This window comes from Glycine max, chromosome 1, assembly GCF_000004515.6.
Source record: "Glycine max cultivar Williams 82 chromosome 1, Glycine_max_v4.0, whole genome shotgun sequence".
Taxonomy (NCBI): domain Eukaryota; kingdom Viridiplantae; phylum Streptophyta; class Magnoliopsida; order Fabales; family Fabaceae; genus Glycine; species Glycine max.
In genome coordinates, this window is record NC_016088.4 from 24,014,735 (window position 1) to 24,039,402 (window position 24,668).

Below are 24,668 nucleotides of genomic sequence, written 5' to 3' on the forward strand. Positions count from 1 at the left end.
TTATGTTTTTGAATTATATTTCTGAACTTTATTTTTAAGTCTTTATTGGAAAATTATGTTTTTGAATGTATAAGTTTCAATTTGTGGGTTGAGTATAGTTTTAAATATGTCTATATTTAGTGTGAAACTGTGTTTTAAATATTTTAGTGTTTGTACATGTTGTCTATTTCTTTAATATGTTTTTAATTTTGTATGTTGATGTGTATAATTGGTTTTGATGAAACTTAAGGCTTTTTATAAAAGATTGTAGATTTGTAATCTTGAGTTTTGAGTTGTGTGTTATTGAAACAATTGTAATTGAATTTTAACATGAATGGAAGCATTTAGGGTGAGATTCGAGAAGAAGTGGTCAACTAAATCTACTAAAAAAAATTGCTTTAAACTCGCCTAGGCAAGTGGACGTCGATGTTTAAAAATAATATAGAGGGGTGAAATCAGATTTCACCCCACTTCAAATTCACTCTTCTTCTCTAAAAAAAATTTGAAACCTTTACCCTCCTTCTCCTAAAACTCACCCAAGCCATCATCCATTCAGGAAATTCATCTTCTCTCACACACCACTCTATCTCATTCAAGTAAGTTTCACATTTCCATCATTTTTTCTTGCAATGTTCTTTGTGTTGTTTGTGTTTTTTGTTGTTTTCCAATGAGTTTCAAGATAGGTGTTGTTTATGCATGAATTGATAAAATGCTTAAATTTGTGGTTGTTTTGTGTAGTTCCTAGTCCTAATGTTTGATCTCTAAATGTTTGCATATCATGCTTGCACACTATCCTTCATTTATACATACTTTTAGATGTGCACACCAACTGTTCGTTAAAATGTCACAATGGTCAATTCATGTTTTATTTTCAATTATGAACGAATGCTAATCTCTAAACATGTTCAGGCATTATTCTAGGTGTTAGGCCAACTAAGGTTTTTAACTTGAATGACAAGAGTGTGAGCTAATCTTGAATTGTCAAATTTCCTTGGATGCAAGCACATGAGCTGTTCTTTGAAAGCATAATATGTTTGGACTGAATTAGGGTAGCTTGTTTGGTCTGAATTGTTGTACTAGGCTGGGTACATTGCACATGAATTGCTCTCTGAATGTTGAATTTTTATTTTTGGAATGTACATTGAGTTGTTGATTTATGTGTTATGTTTTGAGCTGAATAATTAATGAAAAACACACAAAAATTGACTTATTGGTTGCTATGATTGGGAAAACTGAAAGTGAAGTGAATTTGAGTTTAGTGAAAAATGATTTTTGTGCTAATTTTAGTTTGGATGTAAGTTTTGTTGCAGATGGCTCCAAAGAAGCTTGCAACTAAGCCACTGCAGGAGAAGGATCTAGCACATCTCTACCTACAGATTTTGTTTTTATTGGACACAAATTTCACAGTGAGAAGCAACAACATCATTTTGAGTTGATCAAAGATTGGTCATTCCTCAAGGAAAGAAGAGTCCAACTAGTAGCGGGAGATTATCCTGAGTTCACGGAGGAGATCACTAGGAGGAACTGGAGATAACTTGCAGAACCAATTTTGAGTTGATCAATATTCACTTAGTATACATTAGGCCTTGTTTTGAATCAAATTCGTTATGTTTTTAGTTTTTAATATATTTTAGATAGAAATTACGATTTTATAAGTTTTTAATATGATTTTGAGTTTTTACTTAGAAACAAAGAAGGGACTAGTTGTTTTCTTAGATAGGAGAAGAAAGGATTGAACCCTATTTGATGTAATTTTCTCACATTGATATATTGTTTGATTTCATTATTTGACTTCTATACTTAATGTTTTGTGAGTCTGTGCACCTCATCGATGGTTCCAGGAATTGACATGCACTTTGGCGAGTCTCATTGAAACCCGAATTGAATCGGATACTTAATTGTGGTTATCTCTAGGGATAGAATAATCTTGGTTAAGCCTCACTAATTCCCAAATGATAACGCTGATTGCTTGTATTGGTTTGCCAAGGGATTAGGAATCAAGGCAAGTGATTTAGGATCTATCACCTAAGGGATAAGGGATAGAATACATTAATCAATTGAGGATGAACGATATAACGACATAAAAGTGTGAGGAATTACAAAAAATGATAACGACGTAGAAGGTAAAATTTTGTTTTATTTTATTGGGAAATGATTTAACTTACCACCCTTGTCGAGCCCAATAAAATAAAACAAAATTTTACCAAATGTAAATATTGGAATAAATTAATTATCATTTCCAATTATAGCTCTTAACTGTGTTTTAGGGTAAGATAAATATTTCAAAAGTTATTAATAAATACTTTAGTTAATTATAGGTAACCGTCTTAGGGTGCTAACACCTTCCCTACATGTGTAATCGACCACCAAACCCAATCTAGTTTTTGAAGACTACTTTTCTTTTAAATGGGTTTTCCAATGTTTTCCTAATAAAAAAAATATTGGTGGCGACCCTGTGTTTTTTTAAATGCATTGTTTTGAAATTTTGTCATTCCATCGTGACCATGGTTGCGACAACAATGCTTTGGATAGACTTCTTGCCTAGAGCACTTCGAAACTAAAAAAGAAACTTGAGGTAATATGGCCGAAAATATATTTTCTTCTTGGTTCTTTTAAAGTTTCTTACATTTTGAACTTGAGAATTCAAAACATGATCCGGTTGTTCCATTTAGAGTGTATCATACTAGATCTAGAAGCGCTTTGGTTAAGGGTTTTGTAACATTTGAACCATTGGATGCATCAAGTCATGTCTCATAATATAAACATTGGTTATCAAACTTGCAGGATTTAGATGTTGAAGACATGTCTTCCAACTCTGATAAAGCTGATTCAAACTCCTAAATTTCTATATGTATCAAATTCTTTACTTATTTGTTTTGCACAAAAACATTCAAATACTTAACATTATATTTCTAGGATGATGAGACAAACAATCATACTCATGAATAAAGTTCAACCTTAGAAAAGATTGACCAAATCAAACCAGGTAAAACAAGAGAAAAATTCTTGAGGTCTCTAATTGATGAGATCATATCATTATGCTAACATACTAATTTATGACCATATACATTTCAATATTTGACCAAGGCCAAATTCCTCCAAAGTCATTCCATTTTCAACCACCAAAACTGTCTCGAAAGAAAAGTCCATCCAAAGTCAAAGTGAGTCTTCACCTGATAAGGTTAAAGAGGCTAAAGATTCCAGGAGAAATATTTAAAGACAAAGATCAAGTGGTTGACCAACATGTTGTCCCGGTCAAAAAGACCATTACCGAACAACTTGAAACTATGCAAGTTTATCCTCCTCATTTTGAAGTTAATGTACTAGAAGGAATATGCCCAAAGGCATTTCCATATTAATTTGGGATGGAACCCATCCCAGCAAGCCTAAAGTTCTCGATAAGGTTTGTGTTTGTGGTGAAGAAAACACACCAGCATTTACCCTTGCATTATCAGTTATTTGACTATAATGCGGTTGAGTCGCAACGACTTCAGAAATCACTGATTGCATAACCGCATGTTGAGTGGTGAGTGGTTGAGTAACCGTTGCCTATGAAACCAAAGGTTGTGTAATTGCTTCGCTTTGAGACGAATGTGCATTAGAACCAAACAGTTTCACACATCCACTTCTCAAAAATCATACACTTTTGTTAAAACTAGTTCATTTCTACATTTTTTTGGCACAATACTCCCATCGGGCATGCTAATTTGTTGATTGAGAATTTTGGTATTAGGTTTGACTATTTTTTATATTAACAAATAAGAATTTATTTTAGGACTAAGTGTACTAAACCAAAATACTTTTAGGGTTCTTTGTTTTCAAACTAGCAATCTTAATATTTTAATTTGTTTTCAAACTAGCAATCTTAATATTTTAAATTTAACAAAAACGAATATCTTTTAGAAACTTATCACAAGAACCATTTTTTTAGAGTACAAAATGAGCATTTGGATTAAATATATGTGATTCTTATGAATGTAAACGACTTATGAAGACAAACATAAAATAATACTTGGACCGATAACATTTACGATTACATGAATATAATTATAATCATAAAAAAACATAAACAATCATTTGAAAGCAATAAAGAATGAGTTATAGACATAAGAACAAGTTAAAGATAGAAGAAGATATTATCGAAAGGAGAATGAGTCATAAAAAGTAAATAAAGATGAGATTCAAAAGTGGGCAAGAACATATATGTTTCTAATGACCATAGAGCCATTGAGAGCGACATTGTTTAATGTATAGGAAATATGCAAATGTTCGTAACTGAATAAACACAATACATTCTCCCCTATTTAGAGAAAATAGAAATAACTGTTCTTTGAAGTGAATCATGACATGTGTCTTCGAACGCCTTCAGATTTTGTCATTTGTCGTGCACTTTTTCTCATTTTGAATTATCACTAATCACTTAGTAACTATTGATCCGGACGTTCAATTTATCCTTCTCGACTACTTTTCTTTCGAATTAATATATTCAAAATTATCAAACAACCTTTTTTCAACATATCAAATCGAATTTATCCTTTTCAACTTCACACATCTCTATTTCTTATACTCATTCTCTTGACGATTTCATATTTTCGACACTACAAGATAGGTCTTCTTTATCGCACCATCAATCCTAAACAAAAAAAAAATCAAACAATTACCTTATAATAATTCATTCGAATGACCCTAACAATACATAAATAGTAGAAAAATGATTTTTGGGGTGTTACACCAAGTGCAACACCGTCAGAGTTACACTTATACCAACCAATTAAGGGGGAGGGGGGGATACCAAGTAACTTGAATAATTTTAGGAGCCCTGGACGGATGGTAAGTGACCTTAAACACCATTAATATAGAGAAATTAGTAACAACGTTGTTCATGCACCATATTAAGCAAGAAGGTTTCGGTCCAAATAATTTGACAAATTCCTAATATAATAACTCAACACTTGTTATAAAAAAATTGAGGATGAACCAATCAAAATTAAAGGAAAGATTTACTTGCTTGATGAATTCAGGATGGAGATCACCATCATAAAAGTGTTGTAGAAGAAGAAATCAGGTGATTTATTTTAATTTTTAAAAAATTTAAATATATTCTTTCATGGATACCCTGTTATGGCTGAATAGAATAATTCTATTGGATGTGAGTGTAAAATATCTATTTCTTTTATGATAAATTAGTTTTTTCCTATAATTTATTATTTTTGTTCGATTTGATCAGCTAATTTTGTTTAATTTAATTTAATCTTTTAATTTTTTAAAAAATTAATTTGATTCTCCTTATTATTTTGTCTAATGCAATTAAATTTATGTCTTTATATCCACTTAAGGAAGGACATATCATTACGTGGATTCTATGGATGATAATTTTCACGGAATGAATGATAAATATCAAATTAAATTCTTTTCAAAAATTTAGAAAATCAAATTAATCTAAAAAAATTAGAAAACTAAATTAAACCAAAATAATAAATTAAATTAAACCAAAATAATAAATTAGAGGAAAAAATCCAGTCATTTCTTTTATACTCGTCCCACCAACCAAGACAGAGACTACGGTGGGAGAGGGCATTGGGTCACCCACCCTGCGAAATTTATTTAACAACATCAGATATATTAATATTTTAAATCAATGGCCAGGACTTTTTCTTCTTTCTTTTTAATCTTTTAACATTTTTCACTCTCTTTCCAGCCCTAATTTCAGAGGCTGCTGCGGTGAAGAGAAAGGGTGGTGGTTAATGGTTATAGCTGCGGCGCTCAACTTGCAGCGGTCACTGCGTTGGTGCTCGTAAGGGCAGCGGAAGAGATGCAGCCAGCGAGGGTGGTCTTCTGTGATCTTGATATTCTCTGGTTATTGAAAAGGAAAAAAAGAATAAAAAGAAAAAGAAAAAAATCCTGGTCATTGACTTAAAAGGTCATACATCTAACGGTGTTGAATAACTTTCCCATGGTGGGAGACCTAATCCACTCTCCCACAATAGCCTGCGCCCACCAACCAACATACTTCAACAACTACTCTCTCTCTCTCTCCTTCTCAGCATCAAACACACCCCTTCCCAAAACTCATTTCTCATCTCAATCAATCCAATGGACTCTCCCAACGCTTTGGTAACTCTCTTCTCTTCTTTCAATTCTCATGCTTCAATTTCAATCTCAGTATATATATGTTTGTGTTTTTTATTCTTCAGTCTACCGCTCCGGCAGCGGGTAGTAGGAAGAACGCGACGCTAATTTGCGTCCCAATAATGGGAGAATCAGTTGAAAAGATGGAGATTGACGTGGACAAAGCGAAAGCCGGAGGCGCGGACCTTGTTGAAATTCGATTGGATTCTTTGAAAACCTTTGACCCCTATCGAGATCTCAACGCTTTCATTCAACACCGTTCTTTACCCTTGTTGTTCACTTACAGGTCTCTCTCGTAGGAGCTCTTGTTGTGTTGTTTTAGTGTTTTCTGTCGCTATAGAGAAAATCACTATTGTTGCTGTTTGGTTTTTAAGTTTGGACCCTGTTTTTACTGAAAACAAAGTTAAATATACTCTTTTTTTTAATCAAAAATCAAATCTAAATATAATGATATCTTATTTTTCAAGTGAATTACCAGTTTGCTCCTGTAAGAATAAGGCAAATTAATCCCTAAAATGATTCTTGAATTTGAAAATTATCAATCAATTTAGTTCCCTCCACTAATTGCTCTGTTAATTGAGTGGCTGCAACCTCACAAGTCCATTTTGACTAAATATTTTCTAACGCCATGGCAAAGCTAACACTGAAGTCTCTAATGAAATCTTATGTTTCCATAGCCACCCATATGACAAATCTCCTTTACATCCCATCTTGTGACATTCTTGATGTAGTTGCTACTGACATTATAGGAGTATTGGATACTGGTATAATTATTTTAGGCTCTCTGTAATAGCCCATGAAAATTTTGTGTATAGTGGCTAGTTTGTTAGTTTGTTAGAGGTGTTTTTTAATTTCTAATGAGCTCTATAAATAAAACCCATACTCAATCTCACTTTCATCTCTTTAATCAATCATTTTTACACAATATTTTTCTATAGTACTCCTCATTTTTATTTTTAGCTCTATGGTGTATGGCCACAATTCGTTAGTGTCAGTTGAGTTTTTCCTCAAACCATCCCCCATCTCAGAATTCTGATAACTTGATAAAGTCTGTCAATCGTTCAGTTTCAAACCATCATCTATACTGCAGCATAACTTATATGGCCCAGAAATACAACAGAAAAGCCACTTGGGATGGCTTTTCTCAAACAAAATTGAGAGGCAACTGAGAATTGAAGCTCCCAACAAAGTTATTGGGACGTGGTCTCACTCTCACTCTCACCAATGTAGTTCAAGTTCAAGGATATTGCATATATATATTCCTGGTTCCCAAAAAGTTTCTTTCATGTGCAGATCAATACAATTTCATTCTGTTTAGAGATGGACACAAAAACCATCATCTTATCACCACGCTCACCTTCCCTCACAAAACTCCCCAACCTCCTCAATAACCCCACACTCAACCCAGCAAGTTGCAAGGAAACCACCCCCTTACCCATCTCCACACACTCCATAAATCTATTTTTAGCCAGAATGGATTTGTGAGCTAGCAGCCAGTACTTAACAGATTAATTAACTGTTTAAATGAGATTTAAATGAGCGACTAAATTGATTGACAATTTTCAAATTCAAGGATCATTTTGTTGTTTTACTAATTTTAAAGACTAATCTGCTTGATTCTTACAATTCCAAGGACCGAAATGGTGATTTGTTTCTTATTTTCTAATCAAATTTAAATAATGTTTTTTAATTAAGATAGTTAGAAACCGAAATAAAAATATTTCAGGTTTAATTTAGTTTCGATGTTTTCAAATTTCAGGTTTAATTTAATAAAAGAAAGCTAGAATGTATGGGATCAATTTTAATAACAGAACTTATCAAGTATTATTTAGTATCAAATTAAAACTATCTAATGGATGCGATAAAAAAAAAATTATTACTGTTTTATTAAAAAAATTTATCATAAATCCATTATAATTTATAAAATGTCATAAAACATGTTATTGTTTTTCAAATACAAATATTTAATTAATATCTATAAATATAATTGAAAAATATTTATTATTAATAATAATATATAATAACAGCAGAATATTTATCATAAATTTTAATATTATTTGTATTCTTTTATGAATTAATGAAGACCCATGATTTGATACATTAAAGTTGTTTATTGTTTTCTGTAGACAGGTGAACTTGTTCGATGAAAAATATTTATTTTTCATATTTTTTTTTTATTTTTCCTTAAGCCTGAAAAGGAAAAATTCTTCTTATTTTGAATCATCATAATATGTAGACCTAGTTTTCTTCTTTCTGAACGGGGTTACAGTAATTTCTGTTAAATTTCTCAATTTAATGAAGAGAGAGTATACTTTGACATTGTTAAATATTCTTGAGCTATGAAATTCTTCCAGTTCAAATGTGAAGTAAAAAAAACTATTATTATTATTATTATTATTATTATTATAATAATTATTATAATATATAGCAACCATCTTGTTATCTGCTATTTAGCTATAGTGTTTTTGAGGTGGCCTATACGTGCCACTATCTGCTATTGACCACTATTGTTATGTGCTTGAGTTTGAATTTGTTGACCATTACCTATGATCTGATTTGAAATTGGAAGATTTGAGCATTGTGAATGATGAAATTCAATACCTTTTCTAAGGCCCAAATGGGAGGGTGGTATGTATGATGGTGATGAAAATAAACGGCTGGATGCACTTCGGTTAGCCATGGAGTTGGGAGCTGATTACATTGACATTGAACTTCAGGTTGTGCTCCCTTTGTCTATATAAATTCCACTGACAACTTTACTATACTGTAAACACTTGGAATGAATATATGAGCCAAAATGTAATATTTACTCAATTCAGACATATTGGGTGGAGTTCTCTTCAACTTAACAAATTCTTGGGTAGGTTCTGTTCATATGATAATGCTACTATACTGAATTTATTTGATTCTAGTACCTTAGTTTTGCCAATATATTATGCAACGTATGAGAAATATAAATGACTACAGTGTACTTGTAATGGCGTAGTTTGTTATTTATAATATTATATCCTATTCCTTATGTGATACACTCTTAGTTTACTAGTTCCATGCATTATGAATCATTCATCTTGATGATGCTGAAGAAAATATATGTATCATATAGTCCCAAAGATGCCATTTAAGTGTCTTATCTTGTTTCATGGTTAAATTGAAGTCTTTGTGTAATTCTCATGGAAACTAGCATCTGACATTGAGCAAACTCAACTGCAGATTGAATTGCTGAAAACTTTTTCTAGTATATGGATAATTGAAGCCAAATGCTGTCTTCGTATTATTTGCTATGTGATATGATATCTGAACTATGAAACCTAACGAAACATTTCCTATTTCCGCCATATCTCCAAAGGTAGCACATGAGTTCTATGACTCTATACGTGGGAAGACATTCAATAAAACCAAGGTCATTGTTTCATCTCACAACTATCAGCTTACTCCTTCAATTGAGGATCTTGGTAACCTTGTAGCAAGAATACAAGCAACGGGAGCAGACATTGTGAAGATTGCAACAACTGCCTTGGACATCACTGATGTGGCACGCATGTTTCAAATAATGGTGCATTCTCAAGTAAGGCGCGTATGTCTAGAAATTGAATTATGAAGAAAATTTTAACTCCATATACATTTTTCTTTAATTTTTTATAAGTTATTGACTTTATACATTAGTGACTTTAATTAGTATTTGGTAAGATGAAATTGTTGGGAAGTTCAATTGAGGAAGAGAGGCCAAATATGCTATCAAGGTGGATATCTTCAGAAATAAGGACCAATGCAATTGCGACCAATGTAAATTTAATGAAACATTTGCCTTCACCATTTAAAACCATGTATTGATGGTAGTAGAAACTAGAAACAATTTGTAAAGCACTTAACCTTTGCATAAAATTATCCAATACATTTGGACTGTATGAATGTCTCGTATGTTAATGCTTAAAACTTTTATGTTTTTAGTTTCAAGTGACATGCTCCTTTGAGAAATAGCATCTGGTTCTAATAATATTTTGACTAGTAACTCTGAAATTTATTATTATTATGCTGAGGCTTTCTATATGATGATAACTAATTTTAGCATAACTATTGTTCTAATTTTCAGGTTCCATTTATTGGACTTGTTATGGGTGATAGGGGGTTGATTTCTCGTATACTTTCTGCAAAATTTGGTGGATATCTCACTTTTGGTACCCTTGAGTCAGGAGTTGTTTCAGCTCCTGGTCAACCTACTCTTAAGGATCTATTGTATCTATACAATTTAAGACAACTGGCTCCTGATACAAAAGTATTTGGGATTATTGGAAAGCCTGTCGGTCACAGTAAATCACCCATATTATTCAATGAAGTCTTCAAGTCAATTGGTTTGAATGGTGTTTATCTATTTTTATTGGTGGATGACCTTGCCAATTTTCTCAGGACTTACTCTTCTACAGATTTTGTGGGATTCAGGTTCCAACTCCTTGTAAAGATTTTTTGAATTTATGTAATCTAATGTTAGATGCCTTTTTCATGTCTTCTATGGTCACGTTATGGTAAGATATTCTAGATTCTTTTTTGCATGCTAGAAATCTTTCCTGGGTTTGCTAAAGATCCATGTATGCAAGAATGAGCCATTAGTCTACTGCTTGGTCTTTTGAGGCTAGTATTATTGATATGTTGTTATTAGTCTACTGCTTGGTCTTTTGTGGCTAGTATTATTGATATGTTGTTATTAGTCTACTGCTTGGTCTTTTGTGGCTAGTATTATTGAAATGTTGTTATACCAATTACCAAGTGTTAAGGATATTCAGAAATATTTTGGAATATAAAAAGGGTGGTTAAATTAAATACTTCAACAGCTCAAGCATTTATTTGACATATTCAACAAGGATGTAAATTCTTTTTATGCCTAATCATAAAGTCATTTAATGAGGCCTTTTCCTTGTTAGTTACGTAGTTGTTTAGAGTTGATGAATATTTCTTTATTATTTCAAATCAGGTGGCCAATCAATGTAGTCAGTATACTGTGTTTTGTATGCCCTTCTGTTTCACACACACACACACGTGTGTGTGTGTGTGTGTTATTAGTGTTATTTATTTAGTTGAAGCATATACATATAGTTGTAGTCGTTTCAAGTCTAGGTGTGTATGACCTAGGGGTATACAATTAGAAAAGTAAAGTAGTTGTGAAGTTCTTTCTTTTTATTATGTAATGCATCAACCTTTGCTTAAATGCTCAAGTAACCCTATATATGCTTCCTAGTTTTTTTTCCACTTCTATGAATATCTTTTATTGTTGAACTCAATTATCCATTTAAATTCTTTCTTTCTTTTTGTTTCTTCTTATCTCTGTTTTATTGTTCAGGTCTCCAATATATCATTCTATTTTAGCCATTCTTTTGTGTTGGATAGTTAAACCTCTAAAAGAACTACTTGAATTTGATCTTTAGTATTTGTATTTCAGTGTTACCATTCCTCACAAGGAGACAGCACTTAAGTGTTGTGATGAGGTTGATCCAGTGGCTAAGGTAATTGATTTACTTTGCATTACAATGTGCATTTGACAATCTTGGATTGATAATTGGAAATGATTGGATTTCGTTTTTTTCTAAATTCTACAAATTGGTTGCGACAGTCAATAGGAGCTGTGAATTGCATTGTAAGAAGACCAACTGACGGGAAATTGATTGGGTATAACACTGATTATGTTGGTGCTATTACTGCAATTGAGAATGGGTTACGAGGTAGTTGTCATGTTTGGTAGCCAAGTAATTTTGCTATCAATCTTGTTGGTAGCTGTTATTCTGAAGATGTGTACTTCAATTATTTATTGGCAGGTAAACATAATGGTAGTAGCACAACTATTTCTCCATTAGCTGGTAAGCTGTTTGTTGTTATTGGGGCTGGTGGTGCTGGGAAGGCACTTGCTTATGGTGCAAAAGCAAAAGGAGCTAGGGTTGTGATTGCAAACCGTACCTATGGTAAGCTTCACGATTATTTTTCTTTCATGAAGTTAAAACTTAAAACATGTTGAATTGTTATGTAGGAGATAACTGATAATGTGATCAATTCTTAATATTGGTGTTAAGGATGAGAAATGTCTTCATAAGAGAAAAATCATTTTTGAAAGAAGTTATGTTGTTTTGGCCTTTTGGGTACAATTATAGTGCCTTGAAGCATCTCAATTGTTCGTTCTGGGTTTTATTTCTTATGTCTTGATCACGAGCTTAAGAAAAATTGTGCTTTGTTAATGGTAATGTCTACACTGTTTCACTTTTCATCTTTTGTTTACCCTTGTATGCACTACTGTACTTTTTCCTTTTAACATTCCTTTCATAAATAGTATTTTCTTTGTCTATTATATTTTGTATTCCACTCATGCTAGTAGATTTGTTCGTTCAGTTCATTATGACTCTCATGGATGCAATATTTTTATATAATAATAGCATGTGTGTATGTGTCTGTGTTAGGGAGTGAGATAATCAATTAGTATTGAGCAAATGATTTCCCAAAAAATATTCTATGGTCCTAAATTCTCATTTTATACATGGGTAACCTTCCAATAAGCATATTTCACTCATTGTATAGCTCTTCTAACAGAAATAATCATAACTATTATTTCCTGTCTTTTTAAACATATTTGATGGCATATTGAATATTTTTTGTTTATATTATACATAGACCATGCCAGAAAACTTGCTTATGCAATTGGAGGAGATGCTTTAGCCCTTGCTGATTTAGATAATTACCATCCGGAGGATGGTATGATTCTTGCAAACACAACATCAATTGGAATGCAACCTAAAGTTGATGAGACGCCTGTTTCTAAGGTTTGCTCCTTTAATATGGATGTGTCATAGTCATACCAATTAGGACCTTGAAATGTTGTTGGTGGAAGTTTTGAATTTGATATGTTATTGCCAATCATATCTACTTCCATTTGCTAATGAAATTGGATTTCTATTCAGATGAAATATGATAGTTGGTGTATCAAAACGCTTATTTCATTACTTGATCTCACTAAAATTATGTTATCTTTACCATTGGATAATTCCTACTTCCTTAATAGAAAGTTAGTAGGTAATCAATATGATTAATAATGCCAAAATGCTTCTTAAGTCTTGTCTGCGACTTAGCCTTTTTGGTTTGACATGCCCATGTGCTCTGGGATATTTTTTTTATATATATATAGTTGAATTTAACTTGATTAAAAAGCCAAAGACTTACCAACAAAAATATTCTCGTTGTACAAAGGCACAAAATCTCATAATATGGAACATGAGTAAGTTGAAATCCAGAGAACCAATCATTCGATTTTTGGATTTTTTGCAGCACGCTTTGAAATATTACTCCCTAGTTTTTGATGCTGTCTACACGCCCAAGATTACTAGACTCTTGAAAGAAGCAGAAGAATCAGGAGCCACTATTGTAACAGGATTGGAGATGTTTATGGGGCAAGCATATGGACAATATGAGAATTTCACCGGATTACCAGGTAAACTGAATGTAAAAATTTTGATTAGTTGAGTTTCATGTAAATTTTTTTTACCCTAGTTCCCTGGTTTATACCTTGATTGATCCAATTGATTTTGAAATCTTTTATTTCTTTGATTCTATTTTTAATTTGCAGCACCAAAGGAGCTCTTCAGAAAAATTATGGAAAACTATTGAAGAGGTTTGCTGGCCATAAACTCTGTCCACTTGATCTTGTTTTTCCATGTGTTGAAAGTTCTAAGTTTGCTAATTTATTGCTCCATCCATCATTGCATTATAGAGCTTATTAAATGTAATTGTGTCTTTGTTGTTTACATATGAACTGAGTATGCTAACCGCTGGGGATTTTTACTTGTTGCAATATTCTTGAATCTTTTTTTTTAAGAAAAAAAATCTAAATTTAATTTCTTTGAAAATGACAATTTTGTATTTCATACTAGGGTTTTAATGTGTTACGATGAAAGTAATGATGCAAAATAATTAGCCGTCATTTTTTATTTTTTTTTGCAGTGATCGGTTATCTTTGCAACACAATCAAAGAATCTAATGGCGAGGTACTTTAAAGTGTTTAGGATGTGAATGAGGAGGTATCCTCCCCGTTCTACTTCCAATTTTTCAAAGTCTTGTTAATTGAAATCAACAAATGATTTTGTATCTCAATTAGAGTGTATTTGGATAGAGAATTTTAACTGAGGAGACTAATTTATCAGAGAATTTAAATTTTTTTTAATTTAAAATTTATTATTTGGATGTTTTTTATGAAGAATTTAAATTTTTTGAACTTTAAACCGAATTTTAAACAATTAAAAATGTGAAATTTTAATTTCTTTCTAAAAGATGAGAAATTGAAATTTTCTTCTTAATAGAAGAACTTTTCAAAATGTTTGTGTATTTTCTTTATAACCTTTATTCTCTCTTCCACCTGAAAGTTTCCAAAATCTCGTTCTCGAACTTGTGACTCTTTCCTTACATCGATGATCCTCTTTTTCAAGAAACACCGTTTGAGTTTATGGAGTGTCGATCGGGTGCGGGAGTAGGGGGATACGTAGAATTACATCCGTTAGTTAGGGGAGCAGTCATTGTTGTCTATCACTTGGCGAAGGTGTTCGTTGACGCGAAGGGCCTAGGCCATGTCTTACGTTGTTGATTAAATGTCGTAGTTGGGTGTAGTGGTGTATGTCGTCGTGTCCTGATTCCCCTGCGGCTCCTTATGCGGCATCAATATATTCTTCTCTTTGGAAGCACACTGATCATATCTTTTCTTTTTGCATTCATTTTCTTTCATCCTCACAATTTTAATTTTTTTATCCAAATACAAATTTTGAAAATAAAAGAATTTCAATTAAAATATTTGAAATTCTTAGAATTTTAAATTTTCTCATCCAAACACATTGATCTTTTAACCTTTGTAGCATTGTCTTTTGTTCATCTGTGTTGCTCATGTCTTCTCTTTGTTTTGTGCTCTCTTGCAATCAATTCCTCCTCTTTTTCTTCACTCTATGGTTGCTTTCTTGTCTTTTTTCTTTTTTTGTTGTTTAGTCATGAATTTCTGAATCTTCTTGGCAATGCCAAAGCTATTGAGACCTCTATCTTGTTTATTACATCTTGATTCACTTGAGGAGTTTCCTTGAGATTTTGTTCTAAGGCAACCTTTATAGCTTTTAGGTTAGTTTTGCTGAATTTTTGTTGTTTAGCAACAACTGAACCTCTGATGTAATGGTGTGCTTAGAGTCGTCGTACATCTTGTCAAAGACATGATAGACGCCTTGATCCCATGGCACCTTTTAATTAAAGCAGCCTAGTAGATGTTGTCCATTAGGGATGGGAATAGGCCAGGTCAGGTCAAGCTTTAAAAAGTCTGAGCTTAGCCTACCATGAATTTTTGAGGCCTAAGTCTGGCTTATAGCCTATCAAAGACTTTTATTTTGGCTCAGCCTGACTTGTTTAAAAGCCTAGCCTGGCCTAATAGCTTTTTTAAAAGTCTTCTTCACATTAAATCTTTAATATTGCTTTGTTTTGGAGTAGGAACGTAATAGGAAAGTTAAAATAAAAGGAAACGTTAACAGGAATAGGAAAGCCAATAAAAATAATGAAGAATATAAAGGGACACATGACTCACAACTAAATTGTAATTAAAGTCTTACTTTATTATAAGAATGAAAGTTATGGAGCAGTAATCAAAGTATGCTAGTTTTAAAAAAAAATTAATTGTACCCAAAAAATAATATAAGTATATATTGGTACCCAAAAAATAATATATATATATATATATATATATATATATATATATATATATATATATATATATATATATATATATATATATATATATATATATATATATATATATATATATATATATATATATGCCGGCCTATCAGGCTTATAAGGCTTTTTAATAAGCCTAAGCCTGGTCTATTTAATTTAATAGGTGTTTAAAAAAGTCTGAGTCTAACCTTTTAATTAAATAGGTCAGTCCAGGTCAGGCTTTATGTAGGCCAGGTCGTAGGCTCCTGTAGGCCGGCCTGGCCTATTCCCACCCCTATTGTCCATACACCTAAGCCCTTCCGCTTCATTAAAATGTTGATGTAGATTGTGTGAGGCAGGTCAAATGGAAGATTCTCGATCAACTGAAACAGCACGAACTTGCGGAGATCCAACAACAATGACTTTGATTCTGCTTTGTGGAGAATACTCTTTTATTAAGAATGTTGGCCCAAATCTCCCACATCAAGTTATAGACTATAGCCTTTTGGTCACCGGTTTTGTCAGCATTCTCCTTATACAAAGCCCTTGCAACATGAGAGTCATAGTTTTTCTCCCATCATTCTTGATAGGTGCTTCCTTCACGAAGGCACCCAGTGGCCTTGGCAATCAACTCGCTTGAGAGCACCACTGTGGTTCCCTGGACCTTGAACTCAATAACCTTGCAATTTGCAAACTCAACATCCCTTCAAAATGTTCTAATGAGTTCTGGATAGATTGATTGAGCCTCGTTGAAGAAACTCCTTGCTCGATAGAAAAGAAGTGTCATTTTGAGTTTGAGACCAACCTTCTTGAGTTCTTGGATATCAAAAAAATGATCAACGTGTATTGAGGGCTCATTGTCAGTATGTATGGCAGTTATCTTTACGGCTGGAATGATCTTAGAAGTAGATGAGTTTAAAGCAACCTTGCAGAGAATTGAAGTAAGTTTAGAGATAAGGTTTTGGTTTTAGAGAGGAAGATGAAGTGTTTTCAAAGTTAGAGTGAGAGTGATACCACGAGTCTCATTATTTTAAAGGTTTATTATGAGCTTTGAAAAGTAATCATGAAGCCCATCATTCAAGAGCCGACTTAGCAAAAATCGTTACAACATTCTTATATAGAAACATTGTGTTTTACTAAATAAATATAAATGCATAAGTGAGCATCTATATGTTGAACCCTTAATTCATTCATTTATAAACACCACTCCAAGGTGATTTCTTAGCAAAATCAACCTTTCCTCAATTAAGGGTTTTGTGAAAATGTCAACAAGCTAATCATTAATGGGTACAAACTGGAAATCCACTGTCCCATTCTAAATAGTCTTTTATGAAATGATGCTTAATTTCTATATGCTTAGCTCTAGAATGCAATGCTAGATTTTTAGAAAGACTAATAACAACTTTATTATCGCAATAGATGAGAATTAGACTTTCATAGATGCTGTAGTCCTCAAGTTGGTTCTTTATCCAAAGAAGTTGAGCACAACAGTTTGCTGCTGACATATATTCAACTTCAATAGTGGATAATATTGTTGAGCCTTGCTTCTTTCATATACATGTAACTAAGTTACCGCCAATAAAGTGACAGCTTCTACTTGTGCTTTTTCTTTCAACTTTGTCATGAGCATAGTCAGCATCACAAAAACTTGTGAGTTAGAAATTTTCTCTTCTTTTGAACAAAAGACCAAGATTAGGAGTTCCAATTAGATATCTAAAATTCTTTTAACTACAATTAGATGGATTTCCCATGGTTCTTATTGAAATCTTGCACATAGGCAAACACTAAACATGATATCAGGTCTAAACGTGTGAGATAAAGCAGTGATCCAATCATTGCTCTGTATTGAGTCTCATCCACCTTTGTGGATACCTCATCCAATCCAAGGTATGTTGTAGGATGCATGGGTGTCTTGACTTCTTTTGCATGGTTCATGTTGAATTTCTTCAACAATTTTTTCACATACTTAGTTTGGTGGATGTAGATACCATTGGGTGTTTGTTTTATTTGTAGTCCAAGAAAGAATTTTAGCTCTCCCATCATGCTCATTTCAAATTTTTTTTATATTAGCTTAGAAAAATCTTCACATAGCATATCATTAGTGGCATCGAAAATAATGTCATCTACATATACTTGTACGAATAAAAAGTGAGTTATAATTTTTGTGAAATAGAGTAGTGTCAACTTTTCCTTTCTCAAAGCCATTTTTCAAAAGAAACAAACTTAGTTTTCATACCAAGCTCTAGGAGCTTGCTTGAGTCCATATAAGGCTTTGTTGAAACCTGTTCCAAGAAGCAGTTCATGCATTGTCTAGATCTACTTAATGTAGATTGTTGAAAATGAACTGAGTTACTAGTAATTTAGAAATGTTATTGAACCAAGGTGGAGATTGTTGATTGTTGGATGATAGACGATTGAGATAGGGTGGACGATAGTGTTGGTCATCTAGTGTAGTACTCTTGTCTTCTATATTGGTCATCCTATCTCCTATAATCTAGTGGAACATCCAGTCTCGTAGAAGGGAGCGTCCAATCTTATGGTTCCTTAACATAAGTTGTTTTGTAATTGTAACTATTTTCTATTTTTTTGTTGTAATCGTTTTCAGTTAGATAGTTAGTTGTTGTCTCCTTTATAAGAAGCTTTGTATTTTGGGTTCAAAGAGCTTGAGAGTGTTTTGAATCCTTTCATTGTAAATTATGTTATTTACAATAAACTTAACAATTTTGAGTTATATCTCTCTTCTCCTTCTAGCATTTGTGCTTCCCTATCTAAATAGAATTTCTCAAATCTTTCAATAATAGTTTTTCTTCATTTGTTTCCTCTATTAAAATCATATCATCTCCCCAATAATTCAGAGTAGCCTCTCCCATATCCACTAATAAGTGAACTTGTTATAACTTTTCTAACATCATTAGATCCTTGAGTTTTCCTACCAGACATTGAGTTACCCAAGTACTGTTTTCTTCCTTTACTCTAATTTCTAGTCCAGACCAACTTCTAGGTGCTTTAAACCCAATCCCTTGTTGTTTGACACTCTATCCGAACTTGTTTCGACATGGTCCTTTATATCCCACTTGTGCATATGGAGCTTGTCCCCCTTTATGAGTTAAGTCTTTATATCTTTCTCCCCCCTCTAGTCCCCTCAACCTCCCCTACCTTCATCGTACCTTTCCCTTTATCTTCAAACTTGTTGTCCAGATTGTTACGACTTGGTCCATTATGCACCACTTGTGCAAATGAAACTTGTCCCCCTTTATGAGTCGTATTATTATACCTATCACTCCCTGTAGACCCCTCAAACTTCCCTACCTTCATCACATCTTTACCCTTGTCATCAAACTTCATGTCCATATTTGGGTCACGATCTTTTCTGAAGAATGGGATTTTGACATGCATTTTAATACTATCAATCCTAATGTTATCTAGATGCTTTTCAAGCTCTTTTACATTTCAGACACTCTCAAATCTAACAAAACAATATCTATCCCTCTTTTATTCCTTTTCTTCACTATAAACATCTCTCTCACCCTCCCCTATTTCTAGAAAATTCTCCACATTTTTCCTCCCTAAAGTCATCAAGAAACTTTGAGAAGAAGAAAGTAGACATTCCATGTTTACCCTTCCTAGCTCTTTATCACTCCTCAACTCTCTCCCTCTCATCCCTTCCAAGAGCTCACCTATCCCTTTCCCACATAGTTGTTCCAACAAGCTAGTTCATTCTACAACCTTCTATAGTTGTGTTAATGGGTCTCCCAAACCCCAAACTTCCTCTCATGAGTATCATATTCAGGCATTGATGCCAAACAAATAATTGATGGAGAGGGCAGAGAGAAGAAAATAAAATGTTATCATCGTTAAAAGTCGCCTTTTAAGAAAAAAAATTAGAGAAATCTAGTGTAAATTGATCTTGACAACAAGATTAACTTAAAGGTTAAAAAATATGAATTACCATGAATCGCCTATTAAAGTAGTATAATCACACCCTCCTCCTTATAATTAAGCTTAAACATTTTATATTTGAAGGGAAAAGTAGTTTTAAAAAAAATCCTATAGGAAACTCAAACCGAAGATGTGACTGTCACGTGCAGAGTCAGAAATAAATGCTATACAGCCAATTTAAGACGCATTATCACGGGCACCGGGCACTGGTTGAAGCCGGTGAAGGAGCGCTCCCATTTGAACGAGGCAATTGACCAGAATCGCAAGGACAAAATGACATCCGATTTTCAAATCTCCCGCGTTTTCAGCTCCAATAATGTCCCATTCGGCTAACTTAACTGTCGTTTGGATCCATTTTAACATTTTATATGGACTAGGCAAAAAAGGACACCATCTTTCTTTCAATTATTGTCTTTATTATTTTAAAATTAATTTTTTTAAAAAAAATGTCTTTTTTTCATTGTTCAAATTTCATTTTTCCAGCACTGAAATCTCGCCTGATGCAGACGTGAGTCCATTTAATTAAAAAAGTAATTATCAGTATTAATCCTTTTCTTCTGATCGTCTTTTTTTTGTTTGATAATTTCTGAGCGTTAGCCATTAGTTAAAGAACCAGTGATGTTATATCGAAATCTTTTTATATTGAACATTTTATTACTATCTAGTTTTTTTTTTTTTTATCTCTTTTCCTATCTAATTTATATTTCTTTTTCGTCCTTCTCTTTTTCATGGATTATTTTCTTTAAGTGAAATTAATTTTTTTTATTATCCTTTATGCAGCAAGTAACTTTTGTTTTAAATTTGTTTCTCTCTATCTAATTAGAAGTTAAATAAATATTTTTCTTTCCATCAAAATTGTCTCTCCAGGAGATATTTGTAGTGTAAATAAAAAAGTAATATAATTAAGCTAAATACAATAATCATATCATTAATTGATAAATGAGTATCATAATTAATTAATAATTAAATATTACTATAAATTATCATAATAAATTTTTATTAACTTAATACGTTAAAATGAATATTTTTTTATACTAACAAATGAATATATTAAGCTTATATTATGATTTCTCTTTTACGAAAAAGTTCATTCACCATTAAAATATGGGCTCAAGTTGCACAGTGGTGGTCCCATCTTTCTTTTCGCATTATTTGTTTCATTTCCCGCCAATTTGGACCGCTTTTTGTGACAAGTTGACCATTGGCTTTTATTTCATTGACGTACGACGAAAATTTCGAATTGCAAATCTGAGAAAGGCAAAAGGTGGGTTATTTTTAAGAGAAGATAGAAAGTGGTTACTCACTTTCATTTGGCAAGAATAGATATGAAAGTTTATCATAAAAAATATTTTAAAAACAAGTAGTATTAAAAATTAGGATTAATTAAATTTGTAGTCACTCAATTTTTTCAAAATCTAATTTTTAGTTCCTCAAAAAATTTTAATAACTTTTTGTCCTCTATTAGTTTTTCATAAGTATTTTTAGTCCTTCTAAAACAATTTGTTTAGCCTCTCTTTTATTTTATTGCTTAAAATTAATCTCAAATATAAAATAAATGAAGGATTAAAAATGAGAAAATAAGGACTAATTTTGAACAATAAAAATATACGAACTACTAAAAATGAACAAATTTTTTTTAGAACTAAAATGTTGATTGAAAATTAATGAAGAACTAAAAGTTTTCAAAAAAATTTTGAAGAGACTAAAATTTGGAATTTAAAAAGGTTGATGGACTAAAAACTTAATTAACCCTAAAAATTATTTACTAACGCTTAAAATAATGTATTACAATATTTTAAAATTAATTATTTTATTTAAATGATAAAGTATAATCATTTTAAAGTATAGATATAAATATATTTAAATAATTCATTTTTTTTACATATAATTAATTTTTGGCTTAAATATGTTTTTAATCCATGTAAGTTGTCATTTTTTATTTTTGATCCTTAAATGTTCATTTTTATAATATTAGTCACAATTATTGAATAGAAAAATTGTAAAATATCAATCCATCCAAATTCTATATTATTTCCCTCGTATAAAAATTATCTATAAACACCTATAAGTCATATATCATTTATTAAGTTCTTGGATATTATCTCCTTTATTTCCTTTTATGCTCCTATGACCTCCATATGGTGTAAATGCTATACCTGGAGTTATACTAACTCGATCAAGTTTATTACTAGTTCAATTGTCTATTGTGCCCAAAATTAAGAGGAACACGAACTGATTGCACAATCCCAACAACTCAGCCTTTTCTTATTAATTGTTTTATATATAGAGTTCTAGAAGTCCAAATTAGGTGAAACCAAAGCCATTTTTAAATAACATCTAGTGCCACATTTCTTATGAAGACACCTAACCTTACTTCGATCATATTTGTCATACCCTAATTTCGTCCGGGGACCTTTGCTTGATGACATGCAACTTTTATTTGGTCCTTGTGAGGTGCTTGGCACCCATCATTAGGCAATTTGTGAAATTCCGGGACATGCCGGAAAGCAAAAGAAAATATTGATACACAATCCGTAAGGTTCCGTGACACACCGGAAATCAAATGGAAGCATCGTTGCACAATTAGTGAGGTTCCGTAACATTCCGTAAGTCAAAAAGGGGATGATTATGTAATCCACAAGGTTCCGTAACATTACGGAAAGAAAACAAGTATCGTTACGAAATTCGTAAGTTTCCGTAACTTTACGAAAAAAGAATCACCAAAAAAGCAGGGGTGTACTTAGTAAAAATGGGGGTGCAAATAGCAACCAGGCCCACTTGGGCCCTCTAGAAGATTCCTCCAGAAGGCTGTTGCTTCTGGAGGAAGCAACCCTGCTCGCCTGGGCGAGCTGGGTGGCAAGCTTCTCCCCCAATTTTCTATAAATAGGGGGAGAAGTGAAGTGAAAAAGGGTTCAGCCCCTTAGGCACTTCTCTCTCTTTCGAATTTGCTTGGAAAAATTGTTTCCGTGAAGAAAATCCAAGCCGAGGCGCTTCCGAAACGTTTCCGTGAGGAATTTCGCGAAGGTTTCGACCGTTCTTCGACGTTCTTCATTCGTTCTTCATCGTTCTTCGATCTTCAACGGGTAAGTACCTCGAACCAAGCTTTTCGATTCATTCTATGTACCCGTGGTGGTCCACATTGTGTTTCGTGTATTTTTATTCTCGTTTCATTTACTTTTTATACCCCCTTTTGACGTGCTTAAGCCATTTTATTTAAGTCATTTCTCGCTTAACCTAAAAATAAAATAAATTTCCACCGATCGTTTGAATTGTATTATCCGTTAACTTCGGTTAAAATGAATTCCGACCGTTCGGTCGTGCCGTAACCACGTTGGAAATCAAAAAAGAGGTAAAATAATAATATAATAATAAAAAAAAACGTCTTTTAGTAAAATAAAGCGGAAAATCAATCGGACGTTTTCTCTTTGGGATTTCTCATTCTTAATTGAATTGACTAATAACTAAAGAGAAACTAAGGCTAAAATCAACTCGCCTAGTCAAGCTCGTCCATAAAAATAGGTTTTTGAAGTTTATCATTTCAATTTCTTACTAAGTAAAATGGATCATTTTCAAGGTCCAACGCCTTAAAATGATCACCTTTTAAGTAAAAAAATCACTTGATAAAAAAGAACTACGTAGGTCTGATTTCCTCATCGCAATTGAGGATACGTAGGAGCAAAAGCCCCGCTTTTGTCGACCACCCCAAGAGATCGTTAATGGTCCAATGCCTTAACGTTTCTCTCCTTTCAAAAACAAGAGATCGTTAATGGTCCAATGCCTTAACGTTTCTCTCCTTTCAAAATCAAAAGACCGTTTAATGGTCCAACACCTTAAATGACCTTTTGTTCAATAAAAACATATTTTGCAAAAAAAGACAAAAACAACTTAACCAAAAACTTTGTTCCGAAAGAACTACGTAGGTCTGATTTCCTCATCACAATTGAGGAATACGTAGGAGCAAAGGGAAAACACCCTTGTCGACCACAAAAAGAGAAAAATATAAAAAAGGGCATAAAAGATATAAGAACGTAAAGGGAACGTAAAAATCAAAGTCATGTTTGCACATTCGATTAAAGGCTGCCGTCCCTTGGGACGGACGTGTGGGGTGCTAATACCTTTCCCGTGCGTAAATACAACTCCCGAACCTTTCACTTAAAAGTTCGTAGATCGCGTCTTTTTCGGTTTTTCCGACGTTTTCCTCAAATAAACGTTGGTGGCGACTCCGCGCGTATTCCTTTCTTGGAACACGCATCTCGCGAGTCACGCGTCGCCCTCCTGCCGAAGGGTAGGTTGCGACAGTTGGCGACTCCACTGGGGACTGTTTTTAGAGAGTTGGGCCATTTAATCTTGTGCAATGTTTTACCGTGACTTACTCCTTTGTTGGTTTCCCTTCATTATGTTCTTGTATATATAAACTCTTTGATGCTTTTAGTGCATTTTTTGTATGCTTGAGGTAAATATTTATTCATTTGATGCATAATGATAACCCTCACCATTGAACATAAGAGCCTATTGATAGAATTTCCCTCAGAAAATGGAAATTTGGATGATGCCATATGAATCTGTGATCATGCTAGGTCTCCGACTTGCTTGATTACAGTGAACCCTGTTGGACCTTGTGGCCTCAATAATCTTAAGAGGGATAGGCTTAGAATGCAGAAGAAGCAACAACAATCAATTTAATAATGTTCTATAAACATGCAAGGCAAAATTGATTGCAATAACATAAATGAGATAAGGGAAGAGAGAATGCAAACACAGTTTTATACTGGTTCGGCCACAACCCGTGCCTACGTCCAGTACTCAAGCAACCCACTTGAGATTTCCACTATCTTTGTAAAATCCATTACAAAGTCTGAACCACACAGGGACAACCCATCCCTTGTGTTCAGGAATCCTTTACAACAAGAGAC

The 24,668-nt window shown here is 32.9% G+C and overlaps 1 protein-coding gene across 2 annotated transcripts; it reads left to right on the forward strand.

Annotated features, from left to right (window-relative positions):
* Positions 1–5,786: 5,786 nt before the first annotated feature.
* LOC100811217 (bifunctional 3-dehydroquinate dehydratase/shikimate dehydrogenase, chloroplastic) lies at positions 5,787–14,299 on the forward strand. Of its 2 annotated transcripts, none has more exons than XM_006573176.4 (12): positions 5,787–6,093; positions 6,174–6,394; positions 8,720–8,825; positions 9,455–9,682; positions 10,199–10,545; positions 11,540–11,603; positions 11,711–11,819; positions 11,913–12,056; positions 12,757–12,905; positions 13,408–13,570; positions 13,706–13,750; positions 14,080–14,299. In XM_006573176.4, exons 1-11 carry the CDS (start codon positions 6,073–6,075, stop codon positions 13,744–13,746), a joined length of 1,593 nt encoding a protein of 530 aa, XP_006573239.1. In that variant the 5' UTR covers positions 5,787–6,072; the 3' UTR covers positions 13,747–13,750; positions 14,080–14,299. The 2 variants fall into 2 exon arrangements, with proteins under 2 accessions (XP_006573239.1, XP_003516831.1); XM_003516783.5 differs by having other exon boundaries at positions 5,798–6,093; positions 9,455–9,673.
* Positions 14,300–24,668: the final 10,369 nt, after the last annotated feature.

Excerpts from the sequence above, each read along its gene's own strand:
- LOC100811217 (XM_006573176.4), top strand. The coding sequence starts at position 6,073 with ATGGACTCTCCCAACGCTTTG. Across the intron at positions 11,820-11,912 it reads AATTGAGAATGGGTTACGAG|GTAAACATAATGGTAGTAGC; the intron begins GTAGTTGTCATG and ends ATTTATTGGCAG. Across the intron at positions 12,057-12,756 it reads GATTGCAAACCGTACCTATG|ACCATGCCAGAAAACTTGCT; the intron begins GTAAGCTTCACG and ends TATTATACATAG.